General features: G+C 39.1%; 1 protein-coding gene across 1 annotated transcript in view; it reads left to right on the top strand.

Annotated features, from left to right (window-relative positions):
• Window positions 1-21,713, top strand: part of glra2 (glycine receptor, alpha 2) — a 38,488-nt gene extending 16,775 nt beyond the window's left edge. Inside the window, exons 4-9 of the mRNA XM_062069123.1 lie at window positions 5,550-5,773; window positions 11,915-11,997; window positions 12,094-12,231; window positions 12,294-12,508; window positions 16,633-16,782; window positions 20,495-21,713. Coding sequence (XP_061925107.1) covers window positions 5,550-5,773; window positions 11,915-11,997; window positions 12,094-12,231; window positions 12,294-12,508; window positions 16,633-16,782; window positions 20,495-20,776 — 1,092 coding nt within the window. The 3' untranslated portion in view covers window positions 20,777-21,713. The remainder of the gene's footprint in view (window positions 1-5,549; window positions 5,774-11,914; window positions 11,998-12,093; window positions 12,232-12,293; window positions 12,509-16,632; window positions 16,783-20,494) is intronic.
• The last annotated feature ends 1,852 nt before the right edge of the window (window positions 21,714-23,565 follow it).

Below are 23,565 nucleotides of genomic sequence, written 5' to 3'. Positions count from 1 at the left end.
TGGGTGAGGGCGAGTGGTACTGAACATTGAGATTGGGCTGAAATATTTGTAGGGGAAAATATTTCTCATATTTTTATAAGAATAATGTCGTAATATTAAAATAATTTTGCCTAATTTCACGGTAATAATATTGACTGGGAGAAACAACGTTTGTATTAGGGTTGTACGGTATACCGGTATTAGTATAGTACCGCAATACTAATGAATCATATTCGGTACTATACCGCCTCTAAAAAGTATTGGTCCCCCACTAGCGTCTAAAGTCCATCCGTAGTCTGCAGTGTTTTAGCTACTTCTAAATCACTAATCCTTGCCTCCGTGGCGACAAATAAAGTAAGTTTCTTACATGTTTCATCCCTGCAGGACGAGAAATAGCTAAAAATGTTTCACTACACATCGTAGCTCAATGGCATCACAATGTAAACAAACGCCATTGGTGGATCTACACCTAACAGCCACTGTAATGATACCAAGTACAGGAGCATATCTAGTCGATACTACTATGATTACATCTATATTTTTTAGCATCACAAAATCTTCTTTCGTTTTTAAAAAATGTATATTGTGTTTATAAACTCAGGAAATACGTCCCTGGACATGAGGACTTTGAATATAATCAATGTATGATCCTGTAACGACTTGGTATCGGAATGATACCCAAATTTGTAGTATCAGCCAAAACTAATGTAAAGTATCAAACAACAGAAGAATAAGTGAATATTACATTTTAACAGAAGTGTAGATAGAACATGTTAAAAGAGAAAGTAATCAGATATTAACAGTAAATGAACAAGTAGAATAATAATTCATTTTCTACCACTTGTCCTTAATAATTTTGACAAAATAATAGAATGGAAAATGACACAATATCAGAATCAGAATAGTTTTATTGGAATTTTTCTTGGTGCAATATGTTACTGCATATGTCAGCAGCTAAATTAGGAGCCTTTGTTTGCTTACTTACTAATACAAGACAAGTTGTCTTGTATGTTCACTATTTTATTTAAGGACAAACTTGCAATAAGAAACATATGTTTAATGTAACCTAAGAATTTTTGTTAAAATAAAGCCAATATTGCAATTTTTTGTGGTCCCCTTTATTTAGAAAAGTATCGAAATACATTTTGGCACCGGTACCAAAATATTGGTATATTTGTATTAAAATAAAGTTCCAATTTTACCAAAGAAAAATTACAGGATTATTCAAATTAAGGTAGGGGTTTGTATGTTTCTTATGTTTTCCTATTAACAATGTTTATTTTTACACTTGTATGACAAAAATGAGATGAGGATCAGTAATGCATAAAGATGCTGAAAAAAAACTAATTCTAATCTCAAAAAGATTATCATTAATTCCATTTACAAATCGATTTTTAACTAACAAGCTTACTTACTTCACGTATACGTCAGCAGCCAAGAGTGGGTTTTGTGACCTGTAACCTGTTTTAAAAAGGTTTATTATCATTTTTTATACCAAATAATGTACAAGTATTGCGAGAGTTGAATGGAGAATCGTGTTGAACCAAAACTGAATCCAATGGTCACTGCAAGAATCGTAATCGAATCGGAATGTGAGTTGCTGTAAGATTCACATCCCTAATGATACATTGATTTTGTATCAATAGTAACAGTGGTCAACTTAGTTTTACACTTATGACCGTTAAATGTTAAAATTGTTGCTAAAAAAAATTCTTATTTTTCTAGCCATTGCAAGACTCTAATGGTAGATCATGCAGAGAATATAAATGAAACATTTTGCTTTCAGCTCTCACTTCTTTATATTAATCCAAGTTAATAATTCATACAGTCAATCCCAGCTGGTAAATCAGCTCAAATTTAGCCAATAACAGTGGGGGGTTGGGGAGGGCTTTTTCAGCCTTCAAAAGCACTGACATTGCTAAAATACTCCACTGCTGAGGGGATAAAAATACAAATACAAAACCCCTGTGAGGCTGCTCTGCAACGCAACCATCAAAGGCGTCATAATAGCTGATAATCACCACTTAGATAGTCGGAATAGAAGATGTTGATTTGCGCCCGGGCTGGCAATTACATGGATTTAGACACGGGTGTAAACATACGCAGGCGCCAACATGCTGATGAAATGTCAAACAACATAATAGCTCGTCATGGCGGGTGACACACGGATTGCTCCGAGCGGCTCACTGTATCTAATAAACACATCGCTTGCTTTCTATTATTCCTACATGATTGCAGTTAATGAGAAAAGTTGCTGCCCCGCCACTTTAAAATCGTATAAAATATTTGCCAAACACTATTACATGATGCAGATTCATTTGAGTTTGTCCTTCCCCGTATAATTACTATATATGTACATATATATTTGTATACACATACACATATATATATATGTATTAATACATATACACTACCGTTCAAAAGTTTGGGGTCACCCAAACAATTTTGTGGAATAGCCTTCATTTCTAAGAACAAGAATAGACTGTCGAGTTTCAGATGAAAGTTCTCTTTTTCTGGCCATTTTGAGCGTTTAATTGACCCCACAAATGTGATGCTCCAGAAACTCAATCTGCTCAAAGGAAGGTCAGTTTTGTAGCTTCTGTAACGAGCTAAACTGTTTTCAGATGTGTGAACATGATTGCACAAGGGTTTTCTAATCATCAATTAGCCTTCTGAGCCAATGAGCAAACACATTGTACCATTAGAACACTGGAGTGATAGTTGCTGGAAATGGGCCTCTATACACCTATGTAGATATTGCACCAAAAACCAGACATTTGCAGCTACAATAGTCATTTACCACATTAGCAATGTATAGAGTGTATTACTTTAAAGTTAAGACTAGTTTAATGTTATCTTCATTGAAAAGTACAGTGCTTTTCCTTCAAAAATAAGGACATTTCAATGTGACCCCAAACTTTTGAACGGTAGTTATATATTACTTATAATTACATTGAAGGGCTGCGTGTGTTTGTTGTTCATGTGTTGTCGCTGTTGTGATGGATTTTTAGCATGTGAGACTTTGTTTCGTGCTTTCTTCATATCCAAAGTGTCAAATAAAAAAAGATGCATTGTTGAAGTCTCCCGCGAAGTGACTCATGCTATTGGTATTTACTGATTTTTTTTTTTACAGCGTGGGGGCAATACTGTAAAAAATGCAACTTGGATATACTTTAGAGTAGTCATTATAGAGCAGGGATATCCAACTAAGTTGATTTGGGGCCCACATTTCCAGAAATCTAAGAACCGGAAGGGCCAAACTTCTCTCTTCACTATTAGTCTTAATTTGTATAGTCTGAAAAATCGGCATCCTCTACAGTAGAAATTTTAATTTGGTTTATTTATTTTATCAAAGTTACAGGAGCACTCTGCTGTTTTTAAGGACCTTCTGCAAAAAAGTTTGAGATCTTATCTATGGCAGCACACCAGTATTTTGAAGAATCCGCTGCAAAAATGTAACTCCCTCACAAGTTTTTTTAACTAAACTCGCTAGCAGTCAATAGAATATCCCAAATGATTAAAAAGACAGGACCTAAAATGGAACCTTGAGGAACACTTAGTGTAACTAAAGACGTTAAACAAATGACTGCATCTGAAGTAAACAAACCACAGCAACAACAACAAATCACATTACGAAAAACAATAAGTAACTGATAAAAATATTAAGGACTTAACGTGGTGCTTTGAGGAATGCCTTAGTTATATAAATCACAAGTTTGTTTTTTATGTTTGCTAGCAAGGTTAAAATGTAAATGGAAGAATCTGCCAATGTCTTTAGTTGACCATGTTCTTCTTTATCAATGTTTCTTAACATTAGGCCCATTGTTGGGCCACGAGTGTCCCCTAGAGGGTCGTCCAAAAATATCTGTTTCTTAGCTGTGGTCCTTACCGTTGTACTCAGTTGTAAAACACTTTTCCACCACTTGTGGCAGTAATCACAATCTCAAACAAACAGAAGAACTCTGGCACTAAAGTTATTGAGAAGTTTCTTAAAATTTGCACCTAAATTGTATTGACGAAGTATTTAAAAACACGTATATTATTATTTCTAATTTAGTTAAAATGTACATATTACAGCACTGCGTTATTGTATGTACATTCATTTTTAATCAGATTTTACAAGTCCCTTCTTCTGCAGTATATTTGAAAAGTATTTATATTTGTTCAGCCTTGATAATAATCTGTGTGATGGTTTCATATCACCTGACAAGGTTTATCTTGTCAAACTGTAAAAAGGTTAGATATAATTATTGTATACAGTTAAAATGACTAATTCAGTCTCTAATAGCCATTAGAGATGTAACATTTGTAATATGTGCCAATAATACAGTGGACATCAGTTAGAACAAGTTGTAAAGATCCGCAATTGGCTAGGGTGACATCATAGGTGAACCGGAAAATTAATTCATTTAACCACGCTAAAAGGAAAAAGCGCCCCCCCATGTGTACGGGAGACACATGGCGTATAATCAATAGTCGCATTAGAGAGAGTGCATGGACACTTGGACTTCACACGTAGGTGTGAAAATACAAAAAAACTCATATTTGAGAAATCAGACTAATTTAGTGCATGGAAACATAGTGCGTGTTATCTTTTGAGTGGGGCCCCGAGGTCAAAAAAGTTAAGAATCCCTGCTTTGTACAACAGGAGCACTCCATTGTTTTTAGGAATTGGCTGCAAATATCTTTGTCTCTCAAGTTTTGAACTAAACTTCGGGTCATTCCCGGACCAGATTTGGCCCCCGGGCCGCTGGTTAAATAGCTATGGCTTGAATAGCAATATTGATTGACTATTTACTGAATATTACTCAACGCACAGACATTATTGTCCAAACTGGTTTCACTAGTAAGATTTTTTTTTTTTAAAGGACACGTACATCTATACACTAACTACTGTATTGTCCCTTGAGAAGAAGAGGTCAAACGTCTATGTGAATAGGTACATAGTAGACACGTTCAGACATTATTGCCTCTGTGTTCACACAACACAATTGATTTTAAAAGAAAGCGAAGGTAGTTGAGGTCAAATATCAGAACGTACTGTGCAAAGCTTCTCATAGGTCGATTGGGCACAGTTTTGACAGATCTTTACATTTTTATGCAGTGTTGGTCAATGTTATTGATTTTAACATATACATGCCTCCAAATGCCCAGTGGAGCTAATGCACAAACATTCAGGCATGTTTTCCTCTGCCAAAGAACAAGAACAGCTTTGATTTCAGTCGCTAGACTTATCAATCAATACAAATAGATCTTAAAAACGTCAGATCTCATTCATATTTATCAAGACACAAACCCTATTGATTTGGAATAACACTAAATCCAAGGTTAAACAGCATACTAATAGACCGTTCGGCCAATTTTCAGCCAATTCACCAATGAACGCATCGCGGGGACTACACACTGTTCTGTTATGGTTTCGAATAATGCCGGTTTTTAATGCAATTTCTATGCTACAAAAGATGAGATTGTATTAAAAAAAAGACAATGCTTCATGTCACCAGCGTGTGCTGTCTCACAAGTCCAATCACTGCCACAAAATATGCAAAGCCGCTTGTTCCTGTCTGCAGGATTACAGAGTGAATATCTTCCTGCGGCAGGGGTGGAATGACCCCCGCTTGGCGTACAGCAAATACCCAGACTCCTCCCTGGACTTGGACCCATCCATGTTGGATTCCATATGGAAGCCCGACCTCTTCTTTGCCAACGAGAAGGGCGCCAACTTTCACGACGTCACCACGGACAACAAGCTGCTGAGGATCTTTAAGAACGGGAACGTCCTTTACAGTATAAGGTAAAATTAAAATAAATATATATTTACTTTTTGAGTTAGACTAGAAACAAAATGCAAAACATTCTGATAATAGGTAGTCGTGTTCAACTGTGAAATAACCTTTTTGACCCAAATGTAAGACGGTAGCCCTACAAAAAAAGTCTGAAAAAGACACTCACAGTCACTCACACATCCGTCCATTTTCTACCATTTGTTCCTTTTTGGGGTCGCTGGGGGAGCTGGTGCCTATCCCAGCTGCATTCGGGCGGTAGGCGGGGTACACCCTGGACAAGTCGCCACCTCATCGCAGGGCCAACACAGATAGACAGACGGCATTCACACACTAGGGCCAATTTAGTGTTGCCAATCAACCTATCCCCAGGTACATGTCTTTGGAGGTGCAGGAAGCCGGAGTCACGGGGAGAACATGCAAACTCCACACAGAAAGACCCCAAGCCCAGGGATCGAACCCAGGACCTTTGTATTGTGCGGCACACACACTAACCCCTGTTGTGCCATGCTGCCCTCACTCACACATACCAGTCAAAATAAATACTTTATTACAATCTATGTTACTGATATTGAAAACATGGTAAACATGTTGTCCTCAAAAATGTTTTTTTTTTCCCCAAAAAACTGGTCTTGAAAAACGGTTGTCTAATATTCAGGTCAACACAGTTTTGGTGATCATTTACCTTGCTGTATTTCTTTAAACTGTGGTCTCTGCTCAAATATACAGCGTGCTTCAATTAGTCGACAGGCGTGTCATCTACTTCCCAAACATATGCACCATTTTTCCCCCTCAGAAATTTACCAAAGAAACAAGGAACACAAACGCCCTTAAATCCTCTGTCCGTCGTGTAGACTGAACTGGAAACAGATGACTCAAGTCATCAATAGCACATACAACATACTAAATACATACTGTATCAACATGGTCTCACGGCTGTGCAGCAAGTGCCAATGATTATTAGTGCTTAGGAAACAAGAGCGTAAAAGTTAGTTACATTTTTAACTGAAGTGATTGGAAACCCGATAAACTACTCCCAAAGCGACACAAAAGTAACTATTCTCCGTCAGACCAGTCAACCAACCAACGTCTAACTCCACCCTACCGCGAATAGATGCCTTGTAATGTCTGCAGTTGAGTTAGGACACATTTTTCAGGGACTATTTGAGGAAATATAGTCATTCTTATAGCAATGTTTTTTTTGTTTTGTTCTTTTTCTACTGTGTGAGGGAGTACAGCCCTTGGTCCAAAGACACAATTAAAGCGAGCGCAGCTTTCCGGTAAGAAGTGATTCTGCAATATTTGTGAGGAACGAAATAAGTACTGTTGACCTACATTATAACTAGTCCTGCCAACTACAAACCCCGTTTGCATATGAGTTGGGAAATTGCGTTAGATGTAAATATAAACGGAATACAATGATTTGCAAATCATTTTCAACCCATATTCAGTTGAATATGCTACAAAGACAACATATTTGATGTTCAAACTGATGAACATTTTTTTTTTGCAAATACTCATTAACTTTAGAATTTGATACCAGCAACACGTGACAAAGAAGTTGGGAAAGGTGGCAAAGTTGAGGAATGCTCATCAAACACTTATTTGGAACATCCCACAGGTGAACAGGCAAATTGGGAACAGGTGGGTGCCATGATTGGGTATAAAAGTAGATTCCATGAAATGCTCAGTCATTCACAAACAAGGATGGGGCGAGGGTCACCACTTTGCCAACAAATGCCTGAGCAAATTGTTGAACAGTTTAAGAACAACCTTTCTCAACCAGCTATTGCAAGGAATTTAGGGATTTCACCATCTACGGTCCGTAATATCATCAAAGGGTTCAGAGAATCTGGAATAATCACTGCACATAAGCAGCTAAGCCCGTGACCTTTGATCCCTCAGGCTGTACTGCATCAACAAGCGACATCAGTGTGTAAAGGATATCACCACATGGGCTCAGGAACACTTCAGAAACCCACTGTCAGTAACTATAGTTGGTCGATACATCTGTAAGTGCAAGTTAAAACTCTCCTATGCAAGGCGAAAACCGTTTATCAACAACACCCAGAAACGCTGTCGGCTTCGCTGGGCCTGAGCTCATCTAAGATGGACTGATACAAAGTGGAAACATGTTCTGTGGTCTGACGAGTCCACATTTCAAATTGTTTTTGGAAACTGTGGACGTTGTGTCCTCCGGACCAAAGAGGAAAAGAACCATCCGGATTGTTATAGGCGCGAAGTTGAAAAGCCAGCATCTGTGATGGTATGGGGGTGTATTAGTGCCCAAGACATGGGTAACTTACACATCTGTGAAGGCGCCATTAATGCTGAAAAGTACATACAGGTTTTAGAGCAACATATGTTGCCATCCAAGCAACGTTACCATGGACGCCCCTGCTTATTTCAGCAAGACAATGCCAAGCCACGTGGCTTCATAGTAAAAGAGTGCGGGTACTAGACTGGCCTGCCTGTAGTCCAGACCTGTCTCCCATTGAAAATGTGTGGCGCATTATGAAGCCTAAAACACCACAAAGGAGATCCCTGGACTGTTGAACAACTTAAGCTGTGCATCAAGCAAGAATGGGAAAGAATTCCACCTGAGAAGCTTAAAAAATGTGTCTCCTCAGTTCCCAAACGTTTACAGAGTGTTGTTAAAAGGAAAGGCCATGTAACACAGTGGTGAACATGCCCTTTCCCAACTACTTTGGCACGTGTTGCAGCCATGAAATTCTAAGTTATAAATAAATGATAAATGGGTTGTACTTGTATAGCGCTTTTCTACCTTCAAGGTACTCAAAGCGCTTTGACAGTATTTCCACATCACACACACATTCACACACTGATGGCGGGAGCTGCCATGCAAGGCGCTAACCAGCAGCCATCAGAGGCAAAGGGTGAAGTGTCTTGCCCAAGGACACAACGGACGTGACTAGGAAGGTAGAAGGTGGGAATTGAACCCCAGTAACCAGCAACACTCCGATTGCTGGCACAGCCACTCTACCAACTTTGCCACTTTAATTATTATTTGCAAAAAGTTTGAACATCAAATATCTTGTCTTTGTAGTGCATTCAATTGAATATGGGTTGAAAAGGATTTGCAAATCATTGTATTCCGTTTATATTTACATCTAACACAATTTCCCAACTCATATGGAAACGGGGTTTGTAGTTAAACCTGTTAAAGTGAATACGTTTTACCATATAGACTTTGTTTTCTGTATGGTTTATATAGTATATTGTCGTTTGTAGAAATGTAGGGCCAAAAGGCAAGCAAGTACTGTAGTTTATTTAGTATGGAGCCGACCTAAGTGGTTAAAGATAGCGGTGTCCTGATCCGATATTGATATCGGATATCACTCAGATATCAGCAAAAAAGTAACGGATTCAATGGGCTTGCATCTAAACTTTCCGATATTAGCTCCCATAAAAGCAGTCTTGCAGCGTGTTTACTTTTGCAGAGCTCGACAACCAGTTAGCATGTACATTTCCTCCAATAAACACACAAGATTGGTCCATTCTTGTATTTTAGTCATCATTTACAAAACATAGCCTTAAAGGCTATAGGACTAGTCACTAGAAAGCTTGCAGCTACACAACAGCGAAGCACACAAGCTAGTTTGTGTTCCTAATTGAACGATACAGCAGTCTGAAACACGACATTTGCCAATAGTCATAGTTGCATATTACTTACAGACACAGTCTCCAAGGCAGAAGTGTATTGGAAAGTATCCAGAAACAAACGCGTCCGCATCATTTAACTTACTGCGTCATGAGCTTAACTTAATGAATTATTGTGGCTACTATTTCAACTGAACTGAAAATACTTCATTCAAGAGGGTTAATAATAAATATGTTAGTGTTGTTCATACCTACATTGTTCTCTGTTTGAGGCATTTCACTTGATCAAGCATTTTCAAAAATTTCACACAACAAAATAGTAAAAGTATGTAATATCTGTATCGGTCACTTATCAAGGCTCCATTGGCATTGTTTCGAAATTGACAAAGTTGTATCAGGAACCCCATAGTTAGAGAACCACATTTTTTCCCATAAAACTAATTAAAAGTACATGTTTCCTAAATAGATAGAATAGCTGCGATACGAATCTAACTGTAAAAAAAATAGCACATTTCTTCTTCGACATCAGGACTTCAAGGTTGTCAGGAGACAGTTTAAATTAGATTTGATCCCATTGTAATTGCTCCTTTGACATCCTCTAAATTCATGCATGTAGATTTTTGATTAAAAAAAGAGTAAAGCACGTGGTAATCTCTGGGTTTCCTTGCTGAAAGGATCAAAAGATAAAAACGCGACGTCTTGCTGGGATTTGCGTTTGCGGGACTTTGTGGACTTTTTGAAAGAATCCGAAGCTGAATTGGGAGACTTTAATTAAAGCCAAATAGCTAAGAGGACGAACAAAAAAAATACACATGTATGGAAAATATTTCATTCCATTTCAATATAACTCGCATCGGTTGCAGGTTTCAATTTTCTTGGTGGAGATGGCAACACTGAGCGGAAAATGTTTCAGTCTATTAGGGAGGCTGCTCGGGGGGCTGAGTGGTGCTCGGGTGTGAACGCCGATAGATGAAAGCTGGTTAGCCTCAATCGGCGCTCACAGACAGGAAAGATGGCGGGAGTGCGGGTTGGTCAAGCGGGCACCTGAGTGGATTGGCAAGACAATAAGTTACAGTAATGAAAGTGGGATTGGAAGTTGCTGGAGTGAATCCTTGCTGTTGTGTCCCGGCAGAGTGCATTGGAGACACAGCAGATCACACTTTACCTCAGTGTAATGCAGGGGTGTCAAACGTACGGATCAGGTTTTATCCGGCCCGCGGGATGAGTTTTCTAAGTATAAAAATAAGCCCAAATTTTTGAGTGAAAGAAACTGCTGTTCTAAATGTGTCCACCAGATGCCGCAATAGCAATTATTTGTATCTTTGTAGAATATGTAAAAAAAAATAAACCACGTGATGTTAGTGCACCAGTCGAAGAAAACGAGCAAACTACATAAATAACACCCTGTAATTTGATTTTGATTAAAAAAAAATTGATCTTGATAGGTTGAAAATTAACACTAATGAGTTGACTGATGAACATTATCACATCATTTATTCAGAAAGCATAAATGACGACACATAAACATAGAACACTATTAACCGCAACATGTAAGTGTAAAAAAATCCAACAACAATATGAGTTGTACTTTTTCAGAATGTGCTTGTTCTATTTCTAAACCAGTGGTTCTTAACCTTGTTAGAGGTACCGAACCCCACCAGTTTCATATGCGCATTCACCGAACCCTTCTTTAGTGACAAATAAAATGTTTATTTTTTTTCAAATTCAAGACAGAGTTATATAGTGCACAAAATGAACCGTGCATGAACATCACCTTGTTCAAAGAACAAAACCAACACAGTGCATGAAATCACAACAAATTACACACCTGCAAATCAGATGGAAAATTTGAAGGAACATAGTTTGGGGGTATCCATAATACTTCGATAGGGAGAAGTTTTAATTTACACGATGAGTCGGGTGTGTCTTGACCTCCGCGGTGGAGGCTCCGCCGAACCCCTGAGGCCGACTCAACGAACCCCTAGGGTTTGATCGAACCCAGGTTAAGAACCACTGTTCTAAACAAAGAAAACTATTTGAAGTTGTGTTTATTTATCCCTCAGTTGTTATCCCTCAGATCCTTCTCTATGTTCCCACTGCCCGCCTCATCACTATGGGGGGCAGAGCCTTCAGTCGCTCTGCTCCCCAGCTCTGGAACAATCCACCACCTGACCTCCGTAACTGCGACTCTCTGCCCACCTTCAAATCTAAACTCAAAACACACCTGTTCCAGTCTGCCTACCCCGTCTAACTCACCAAATACTCTTGCCCTATTTTTATTCTATTGTGTTGTTTATTTATATGCCTTGGTTTTATTGTATTTTATATTGTTGTAAGGCGCTACGAAATTACATTTATTATTATTATTATAATTAATTTTTAAGTTATCGTGCTATGGTTTTACCAGTCCGGCCCACTTGGGAGTAGATTTTTCTCCATGTGGCCCCCGATCTTAAATGAGTTTGACACTCCTGGTGTAATGTCTCTTTTCTAGCACATGCTCCTATTTATTTGTTGTGTGTGTGTCTCAGATTGACTCTTATCCTATCCTGCCCAATGGACCTAAAGAACTTTCCCATGGACGTCCAAACGTGTACAATGCAACTGGAGAGTTGTAAGCACTGATTTTGTCGCGCATAAACAACGTGCTAGGTCGTTGCGGGGAAATAGTGGAGAGAGAATTTGAAAGAGCTTTTCTGTCTCCCTGAAGTCGGCTATACCATGAACGACCTGATCTTCGAGTGGCTGGAAAACGGCGCCGTGCAGGTGGCAGACGGTCTGACTCTGCCTCAGTTCATCATGAAGGAGGAGAAGGAGCTGGGCTATTGTACCAAACACTACAACACGGGTCAGTGGATTCAATATGTCACGTTTCCCGCAACAGCATCTGAGACGGTCATTTCTGAACAGGCAAATTCACTTGCATTGAGGTGAAATTCCATCTGGAGCGTCAGATGGGCTACTATTTGATCCAAATGTACATCCCCTCTCTCCTCATCGTCATCCTCTCATGGGTGTCTTTTTGGATCAACATGGATGCTGCTCCCGCCAGAGTGGCGCTGGGCATCACCACCGTGCTCACCATGACGACACAAAGCTCCGGCTCCAGAGCGTCTCTTCCAAAGGTAAGGACACATCGGAGCAATGCTGCATACTACATAATACAGGAGCCTATAGAGCCAAATATACACTATATTGCCAAAAGTATTTGGCCACCTGCCTTGACTCACATATGAACTTGAAGTGCCATCCCATTCCTAACCCATAGGGTTCAATATGATGTCGGTTCACCTTTTGCAGCTATTACAGCTTCAACTCTTCTGGGAAGGAGGTCCACAAGGTTGCGGAGTGTGTTTATAGGAATTTTCCACCATTCTTCCAAAAGCGCATTGGTGAGGTCACACACTGATGTTGTTCTAAATCATCCCAAAGGTGTTCTATCAGGTTCAGGTCAGGACTCTTTGCAGGCCAGTCAAGTTCATCCACATCAGACTCTGTCATCCATGTATTTATGGACCTTGCTTTGTGCACTGGTGCACAGTCATGTTGAAAGAGGAAGGGGTCCGCTCCAAACTGTTCCCACAAGGTTGGGAGCATGGAATTGTCCAAAATATTTTGGTATCCTGGAACATTCAAAGTTCCTTTCACTGGAATCAAGGGGCCAAGCCCAACTCCTGAAAAACAACCCCACACCATAATTCCTCCTCCACCAAATTTCACACTCGGCACAATGCATTTCGAAATGTACCGTACTGTTCTCCTGGCAACCTCCAAACCCAGAATCGTCCATCACATTGCTAGATGGAAAAGCGTGATTCATCACTCCAGAGAAGGCGTCTCCACTGCTCTAGAGTCCAGTGGTGACGTGCTTTACAACACTGCATCCGATGCTTTGCATTGGACTTGGTGATGTATGGCTTAGATGCAGCTGCTTGGCCATGGAAACCCATTCCGTGAAGCTCTCTGCATACTGTACGTGGGCTAATTGGAAGGTCACATGAAGTTTGGAGCTCTGTAGCAACTGACTGTGCATAAAGTCGGCGACCTCTTTGCACTATGCGCTTCAGCATCCGCTGACCCCTCTGTCAGTTTACGTGGCCTACCACTTTGTGGCTCAGTTGCTGTTGTTCCCAAACTCTTCAATTTTCTTATAATAAAGCCGACAGTTAACTTTGTAATAATTAGGAGCGAGGAAATTTCACGACTGGATTTGTTGCACAGGTGGCATCCTATGACAGTTCCACACTGGAAATCACTGAGGTCCTGAGAGCGGCCCATTCTTTCACAAATGTTTGTAGAAACAGTCTCCATGCCTAAGTGCTTGATTTTATACACCTGTGGCCGGGCCAGATGATTAGGACAGCTGATTCTTATCATTTGGATGGGTGGCCAAATACTTTTGGCAATATAGTGTACGCAAGACGACACTGAATATAAGACAACCAATATTTTTCATGGCTGTTCTTAAAAATAAATACTACAAGATTCAATGCTAGTGAACTTACAACTTGTATCATATTTGTGAGCTGCTGGAATGATAGATAGGGCACAGACCTCCGCCAGGCCCTATAAAAAAAAGTCCTGAATCCAGACGGTGATCAGGTTTAGCTCCAAAATGTTTCCTTATTTAAATACAGACATTTCCTGAAAGGTAGATGAAAATCTGTCCGTAATGTTATGAGCTATCTGTAGTGGAATGAAAGAAACAGATTCACTGTCTTTGTCTCTGACGCTGGAGGTGGGACCGCTAGCATACATACACACAGAAGTTGAAGCTCGTAACTAAAACGAAGGTAAGTAGTAGAAATGAACTTGATCAGCCCCTAAGTTTAATCACTTGTTCTTCATCCCATTTTGGACATTTCCTGAAAGGTAGATGAAAATCCACCCATATTTTTTAAACTATCTATAAAAGAATGAAAGAACCAAAGTGAACACTTTTGTCCGTCTCTATACACATACACAGAAGTGTAAACATAAGGTAACATGGAAGAACTGATCTGGATCAGGCCCAAAATCTATTCAGTTGTTTCTTATCCCATTTTGAACATTTCCTGAAAGTTTAATGAAAATCCACTCATTACTTTTTGAGTTATTTTGGTAACTGACCAACAGACAGACAGATGGCAACACAATGATAACATAACCTTCTGACACATGTATTAATAAGGAAGTAGTAGTAAAAAAAAAAGGCTAACTTATTTCCGGGAGAAAAATATAGTCTTATATTCAAGTGATTAAGTAGTTCATTGTTTGTTGAATTCCTATTGTTATTGCATGCTTTGCTATGGTATTTAACACCCCTCTTTAAAATTCCTATTACTGAATGTAACTTAAAAGAATGTAACCTAATCTTCAATCCAGTTTGAAATATTTGTGTTGTGTTACTTGAAGATGTGGCAAAATGTAGTATATTATGACAATGTTTGCATTGTTTGTGACTCCTGCTGATGTTGCTTTCTGAATACTGTCTTGGCGCAAATATAAGACGGTATTTTTTCCACAGGAAAAAAGTCTGGAAAGAAACGTCGGCTTATATTTTACATTTTGTCATGTAAACCACCAGGAAGTGCCAAACTTCTTCCCGAGTCAGTTCGGAGCTTTCCGTTTCTCACACGAGTGACATAACTAAATAGGTTTTGTTGCAAATTCCTGTCTGTGATTATGTCTGAAACATCATTTTCCAAAATCAGGTGTGAAAAATATTGGCCGCTTATGGAGTGTTGTCTCTTATGTGGATTTTTTTAAAATATTGCAATCTACCTGTTGTTATTTAACAGATATTGAAATCATGATTTTCCTTGAAAATATATTTTTTTACAAAAACAGGTCTTGAAAAAAAGGGGTCATCTTATATTTGAGTCAGTGCAAGGAACTAAAATGTTGTCATGGGTGAATAATACACAGTTGTATTTGTTCTGGCAATGTGTTGTATGTGAAGACACTGGTATGTATAAGGCCCCCCAAATTGTTGTCTGTCTTAACCAATAGGGAAACATTGTTGTAGCGTAATATGGATCTAGGTCAGAATCTAATTAGTTCTCTAAGGAGGCATGCCCCAATTCCAAGTTTTATTGAAATTGGGAATTGTTTGCTAAATACTCCTCACAGTCCAAGTAGGTAAAGCTGTTTTTTGTGTATAAAAATGTATTGTGGTACTGGAGTTCTTCTTGGTTTTTGTGAGGCATAACGATCACCAGAATTGAATTGAAGAAGGCTTTTGAATGCAAAGACCAAGACACAGTCAGGTAGCCTTTGTCATTTATGGGCTTCCTGCATGACGGACAATCTACACATCCTAATTTATTCTAATCTAAACCATTGCCTAATTGGAATTTTGGCTCTGATCATATTTATCGTAAAATATACCAAGCTTGAGCAGCTGAGCATGAGAACTGTCCATACGGGATGCTTCTATTATCAATTCACAAAAGGAAGTGTTTGCAAGTTCAAGTAAATGAGGCGCTAAGGGGATTTAAAGCAGTCGTGACTACCTGTGCAGCTTCTGCAAACTATCACTCAAAACACGCTGTACTTTTTGGAGGTAAAAGTGTGGTGCCTAGTGCCAAAGAGATCCCAGTGTTTTAGAGCTTTACTGAAGACAAAGGAGCAAGCCTTTCAAAGAAATTCCAACTAATCCATAGTCAAGTTCTAAGAAGGCCTGCATAACAGAGTTATTGAGGTATCTTGGTAAATTGCCGTGCACCTTTTGAGGATACTTGCGAGTCTGATGTTGCTGATCAATCGGTATTTGCATGAGCAGAGACAGCCAAAATATATACACGTCTGTAACATAAAAGGGACGTACTAGGTGATGAATGCATAAAATGAGGCCTTTGAGAGGCCGCCACTGGAGGAAACAATAAATCGGTACACTCCGGTGCCCTCATAAAGCTGAGATGTTGTGTTCCACATGCTAATGGGCAGGCGCAGAAGAGCCGAGGTCATCAAGGGTGAGCAGCTTTCATCTCCCTCGCCAATGATGACAAGCTGATATCTCTATCTAACAATGGTTCCTCTTTGTTTGTAGCTGAAGCGGCTATTATTTAGCCATCTTGGGTTTACGGTCATGTAAACATCAACGTGACTTCTTTATTAAGAAACATTTCTAGTCAACATGTATAAAGAGAATCACCTGGTATGATTTATTTAGCAACTTGCACAATTATTTTTATGCTCAACACACAAAGTGCACTTTATGCACTGGCTGACTGAAAGATGTAACGCAAATGTTTCCTGTCGCCCGCAGGTCTCTTACGTAAAAGCCATTGATATCTGGATGGCGGTGTGTCTGCTCTTCGTATTTGCTGCATTGCTGGAATACGCTGGGGTTAATTTTGTCTCCAGGCAACAGAAAGAGTTCCTGCGCTTGAGGCGAAGACAAAGGAAGAATCTCAAGGTAGACTTTTATAGCACCTTGCTGTTTACCTTTTCTATCGGCACATTGGGGGCATGGCAATAAGAACCCCATTGGTAACCCTGCTAGCTCAACTTTTGGATGGATAGCTCCTTCTTAAAAGGTTATAAAAAAAATTGTATTTAGGGCAATACGCCTTTGCTACAGGAAGAGTGGCTTTTTATCTCCATCAAAAATTAGCAACAACAAAACCCTTATTATGCATTTATGCACTGCGAGGATCATTTAATACGCTTTGGTAACCATAAGGGTATCTACATAAAATAACTCTTAATGCTAAAAGAAGAGCCATCTGCTGCTTTTTATGGTAACTATAATGGAATTTGTATATAAAGCTGTAAATATGTTGTTGATGCAATGATATAGATTTGTTTTAACAAAAAGCTGCCAAAAAGGAAGAATAGGCTCTATTAAGGCCTACAGGTATATCCACGTAGTGTACATATTCTAATTGTATTATGAAGTATGAGTATTAGTATCAGAAATTAAAAGCAATAGTAATGTAGTAATGTAAATCAGATCAATCATTGTGATTTGGGTTAATCACGATTAATCACAGTTAACTACTTGATTGAATAATTTATATTACCTTTATAAAAAGACCCCGATAGTTTAACAAAAATGCTTGATGCTTTCTGCTATTTAACATCAGAATAGTAATATTTGTAATATGTGCCAATAATACAGTGGACATCAGTTAGAACAAGTTGTAAGGATCCGCAAATGGCTAGGGTGATGTCATAGGTCAACCAGAAAAGGAATTCATCTAACCGCGGTTAAAGGAAAAAGCGCCCCCCCGGTGTACGGGAGACACATGGCGTATGACCAATAGTTGCGTTACAGAGAGTGCACGGACACTTTGACTTCACGCGTAGTTGTGAAAATACAAAAAAACAAATATTTGAGAAATCAGACTAATTTAGTGCATGGAAACATAGTGTGTGTTATCATTTGAGTGGGGCCCCGAGGTCAAAAAAGTTAAGAATCCCTGCTTCGCACAACAGGAGCACTCCAGTGTTTTTAGGAATTGGCTGCAAAAATGTTTGTCTCTCAAGTTTTGAACTTAACTCCGGGTCATTCCGGATTTGGCCCCCGGTTAAATAGCAATGGCTTCAATAGCAATATAGATGGACTATTTACCGAAAATGACTCAACGCACAGACATTATTGTCCAAACTGGTTACACAAGTATAAAGATTTTTTTAAAGGACCTGTAAATCTATACATTGACTATCCTAAGTTATTGAGTATTGTCCCTTGAGAAGAAGAGGTCAAACGTCTATGTGAATAGGTACATACTAGACACGTTCAGACATTATTGCCTCTGCGTCCACACAACACAAATGATGTACTGTACAGCTATTATTATTATTATTATAGAGGTTTATTTGAAATAGGGACAGATACAAAAACATAGACATCTGAAACAGTTACCCGATGTATGCATCATAGTGTTTGTAGCCAAAGCTAATGTACAACAACAACAACACAATGTTATAGCACAACTCTCCCTGGTAGCATTACTTGAATGTGAGGGAGTGTGTGTGTGACGGTTTTTATGACTATTTAGTAGGACTATCAAATGCCTTTTTTTTTTAATGTAAGATTAATCACACTTTTGAATTTGGAGGAATCAAGATTAATCACAGGTTATAGCAATCTGAGGGTTGCTGGTTCAATCCCCACCTTCTACCATCCTAGTCACGTCCGTTGTGTCCTTGAGCAAGACACTTCACCCTTGCTCCTGATGGGCCCGGTTAGCGCCGTGCATGGCAGCTCCCGCTATCAGTGTGTGAATGTGTGAATGTGTGTGTGTGAATGGGTGAATGTGGAAAATAGTGTCAAAGCGCTTTGAGTTCCTTAAAAAAAAGGTAGAAAAGCGCTATACAAGTACGACCCATTTACCATTTATTACTTGCTTGAATAACTTAAAAAAGACGCCAATATTTGGACACTAATACAATTGTATTGTCAGAATGTCTCATAGGAAAATGTTTTTAATTGTTTACTTAAATGCATGACTTTGCATGTCATTTACTTGCCCAAAACTCACAGTTTTATCTAAAGTCTAGTCACGGTGTATTTTGGATTGAAATTTGCCACTAAGCACACAGACTGACGTAGGCATTGACCTGATCCCTGACCATATAACAACCTGTGCAGCTTTTCAGGTAACCATCAACTGTTAAGGTCAAGGAGCATGATACATAAATAAATGAATAATGCTATAATGTATTGTGATTAATCACAAGTTAACTTGTTATTTTTGACAATCCTACTATTTATATTTTAGGTATTTTACTTGTATTGCACTAATGGATGGCACTTAAATTTCGTTGTTAACTATGATGACAATGACAATAAAGGGATTCCATCCATCCATTTTCTACCGCTTGACCCTTTTGGGGTCACGGGGGGTGCTGGAGCCTATCTTAGCTGCATTCGGGCAGAAGGCGGGTTACTCCCCGGACAAGTCGCCACCTCATCACTGGGCCATAAAGGGATTCCATTCAAAACAATTCTAAGATTCGCCTTTCCCAATGTGCATCCAATGACTGAAATTTAGATAGATGCTTTTGATGTCATTACACACAATATACAACTAAACTTGTTCCAGAGCGCCACTCCAATTTGCAGCAGCATTAGAACATGTTAAAAAATACTATGAATATAACAATAAAAATTACCCAAGATATGTTCATAAAGTAAGAATAAGGACATATTAAGAAAGTACTCTTACAATTCTAAAATGTACATATAGAATATAGGCAGTTAAGCAGCAATAAAAAGGTTGGGCAGGTTTTAGCAGCATTGAAATATTGCACACAAAATATATCTATACAGTATACTGTTGTCTATGCACTAGGGATGTAACAATATGAACATTTTCTATCATGGATATCGTGACCATAATTATCAGTTATTATTATCATTAATACAGTATTGTTGAATGTGGTGCTCAAAAAGTACTTATATCCCCACTGAGATATTTTGACCAAATAATTTTTTTATTACTAAAATAATTAGACAGTGTCAGAAAACCCACTATTTTGCATGTTTTGTGTTCCTTATGCTTCACTGATAGTGTTTTAGTCTTAGTATTTCATCAGTTTTAAAGGCTAAGCTTCTAATTTTTAAATAATGGTTTGTACTGTAACACTTTAAAATGTATTTAAATAAAATGTGCGTAACAAATATAATCTATTTTTATTTCTGGAGGGCGTTGTAGCGTCCTATTCTGTTCAACGGTCATCAACGCACAGTAGAAACACCTTCGTCTCTTTTCCTCTGAGTATATGTTGATCACTCTGCACAGCGTTTAGGTTCAATGTGCATAATTAAATAGCTTAGTTGCTCAGGCAGTAATGTGTTTATATAAGTTTAGAGTGGGGTATGTTGTTTCTTAATGGGGAAAGACGTTAATGTCTCGTTTTCATGTTAGCATTTAAGCTTGCTAGATGGCGGCAGTCAATCTGTGAGTTTGTCAATCATGTTTTTTTGATCATTGTAATTTAAAACGGTAACACTAACCGTCTGGAGTTTTACCGCAGATTATTACATTCCTAATGTGCATATCCACATATGCGTGTTTGGCAACAATCAATTCTGGCAAATTCCAAATGTGATTCCCAGTAGAAGATAATTACATAATCATATGACCTCTTATGTGTCCACATGTGTGGGTATTTTTCAGGATGAAGACATGCGTGACGGTCGCTTTAATTTTGCTGGCTACAATGTGAACCAGTGTCTGCCAACGAAAGACGGCTCAGCTGTTAAGAACGTCGCTACGGCCCCGAACCCTCAGTCGGCGGTCCCAAAAGACAGCGACAACATGAAGAAGAAGTTTGTGGACCGAGCTAAGAGGATAGACACAATCTCTCGAGCTGCCTTCCCGCTGGCCTTCCTCATCTTTAACGTCTTCTACTGGATCACCTACAAGATCATCAGGCACGAGGACATCCACCAAAAGTAACGAGTCACAGGGTTTTTCTTCATGTTCTCTCAGACTGGGAGGAGACAGTCGAGGTACAATGCCAAGTGGTGTTCTTTCAGGGATAATGTCCGGGGATGTTCACATTGTGGACGTTCCGTTGTACTGCTGCAATCATCGTCCAAGGAGTCTGGGGGAGGGGGCGGGAACTCAAGGTTTTAGTAGCATTACGGTTACAGCGGACCAAATTGTTTTCTAACCCATCTTGCCTTGAGGTCTGGGGAACAAAAATAATATTTATACATCGTACGGTAGCTTAGTATAGCCTCTAAGACTCTGCAGAGGTCTTTCTAATCGAGGGGGTTTGTTTTATATTGTACTATTGTCAACAACACTTCCTTTAACACATGACAGTGCTGGAAATGTGTAATATATACAAGAAGAGGAAGTACAGTCGTGGTCCAAAGTTTACATACACTTGTAAAGAACATAATGTCATGGCTGTCTTGAGTTTCCAATAATTTCTACAACTCTTATTTTTTTGTGATAAAGTGATTGGAGCACATACTTGTTGGTCACAAAAAACATTCATGAAGTTTGGTTCTTTTATGAATGTATTATGGGTCTAATCAAAATGTGACTGTAGAGGTCTTGCTCCTCCGGGTTCTCTGGACCACCAATGATGGATATTACAGCCGTGTTAATCTTTGCGAACAATGATTTATTGTGCAATAAACTGTGCTTTTCAGCCATGTTCGAGTTTCTTTCGCTCGTTCTCCACCATCAACAACCCCCTCTTCTTCCCGACCGCTGCCTTTAACAGAGCGACAGGTGAGCAGACAAACACTCACAGCTGTGTCATCTACGTACCTGTCACTAATCTCGAAGCCGATCCCGACACACCCCGCTTCGCTGCAGGTCTGCAAGCCTCGCCCTCCCACAGTGACCAAATCTGCTGGGTCATAAGTATACATACAGCAATGTTAATATTTGGTTACATGTCCCTTGGCAAGTTTCACTGCAATAAGGCGCTTTTGGTAGCCATCCACAAGCTTCTGACCACAGAACTTTCCTCCAGAAGGTCTTATCTTTGTCCATGTGATGTCAGATGAAACTAAAATTTAGCTGTTTGGCCACATCACCCAGCAATATGTTTGGAGGAGAAAAGGTGAGGCTTTTAATCCCAGGAACACCACCCTACCGTCAAGCATGGTGGTGGTAGTATTATGCTCTGGGCCTGTTTTGCTGTCAATGAAACTGGTGCTTTACAGAGAGTAAATGGGACAATGAAAACGGAGGATTACCTCCAAATTCTTCAGGACAACCTAAAATCATCAGCCCGGAGGTTGGGTCTTGGGCGCAGTTGGGTGTTCCAACCGGACAATGACCCCAAACACACGTCAAAAGTGGTAAAAGAATGGCTAAATCAGGCTAGAATTAATGTTTTAGAATGGCCTTCCCAAAGGCCTAACTTAAACGTGTGGACAATGCTGAAGAAACAAGTCCATGTCAGAAAACCAACAAATTTAGCTGAACTGCATTAATTTTGTCAAGAGGAGTGGTCCAAAATTCAAGCAGAAGCTTGCCAGAAGCTTGTGGATGGCTACCAAAAGCGCCTTATTGCAGTGAAACTTGCCAAGGAACATGTAACCAAATATTAACATTGCTGTATGTATACTTTTGACCGAGCAGATTTGGTCCCATTTTCAGTAGACCCATAATAAATTCATAAAATAACCAAACTTCATTCATGTTTTTGTGATCAACAAGTATGTGCTCCAATCACTCTATCACAAAAAAATAAAAGTTGTAGAAATTATTGGAAACTCAAGACAGCCATGACATTATGTTCTTTACAAGTGTATGTAAACTTTTGACCACGACTGTACATGCGATCTGCCTAACACTGGGGTGTGTTTGAAATACTTTAAGGATCTTCTAATCTAAAGGGGACTAACTAGGCAGAAACCATTCGAGATTTGAAATCCATAAGCCACATTTTCCAACATTTTTTGGAAATGATCTTCCGTCTTATTCGCATGCGGCTGTTTATTTGAAGAAGGTTTGCTTTGAGAAAAAGTACCTTTTGTGTTCTTCCTAGTCCGTTGCCATTGTTGCAGGGTCCCTAACCAGTCAATGGACTGCAATGCCTCCAGCTCCACCCTTTAGGTACTATACCCTCGGGTATACCAACTTCAGTGATAATGGGGCTAACTTAACTTTTGATATTGAAAATGCAAAAAAAGAAATTGCCTATTTAAGTCTATTGCTAAATGTGAAAATGGGGATATATGTTGTCCCTGGCAATCACTCACACCGCGTTTGTTTTGTAATACAAACCTGCATTACTGCAACTTTTTTTTACTTTGTGGATGGATTCTTTTGAGTCACTCTGTTAATCGGTAATCTTACAATCACATTTTTATGACGCATATACCTTCTGAGCTTTTGTTTATTTATGTTATGCAAGTTGGCTGGTTAACAACTAGCGGGAAGAGGAGGAATCACATTGAACATGCTTGTTGTGCATTTATACTATGTTCAGGCCCACCAAATTAATTCCGTTTGGGGTCTATATGTTTTTAAAAGTTACGGTAATTTCATCACACAAAACAAGGTTTGTCAAACTTTGGCCCACAATCAGTTTTAGAGGACCATTTCTTCTCAAATGGATTTATGATTCATGCCAGTTGTGTTCTTTATCATCAGTTTATATGCCAATGCTGTGGCAAACAATAATGACAAGTTCCATGGTACCTTGGCTTATGAGTTTTTTGGGATACGAGCTGTCCCTCGGTTAATTGTCATGCTTTAGGTTGCGAGCACGGTGA

Source organism: Entelurus aequoreus, linkage group LG14, assembly GCF_033978785.1.
Source record: "Entelurus aequoreus isolate RoL-2023_Sb linkage group LG14, RoL_Eaeq_v1.1, whole genome shotgun sequence".
Taxonomy (NCBI): domain Eukaryota; kingdom Metazoa; phylum Chordata; class Actinopteri; order Syngnathiformes; family Syngnathidae; genus Entelurus; species Entelurus aequoreus.
This window is presented reverse-complemented; position numbering and strand designations above follow the sequence as displayed.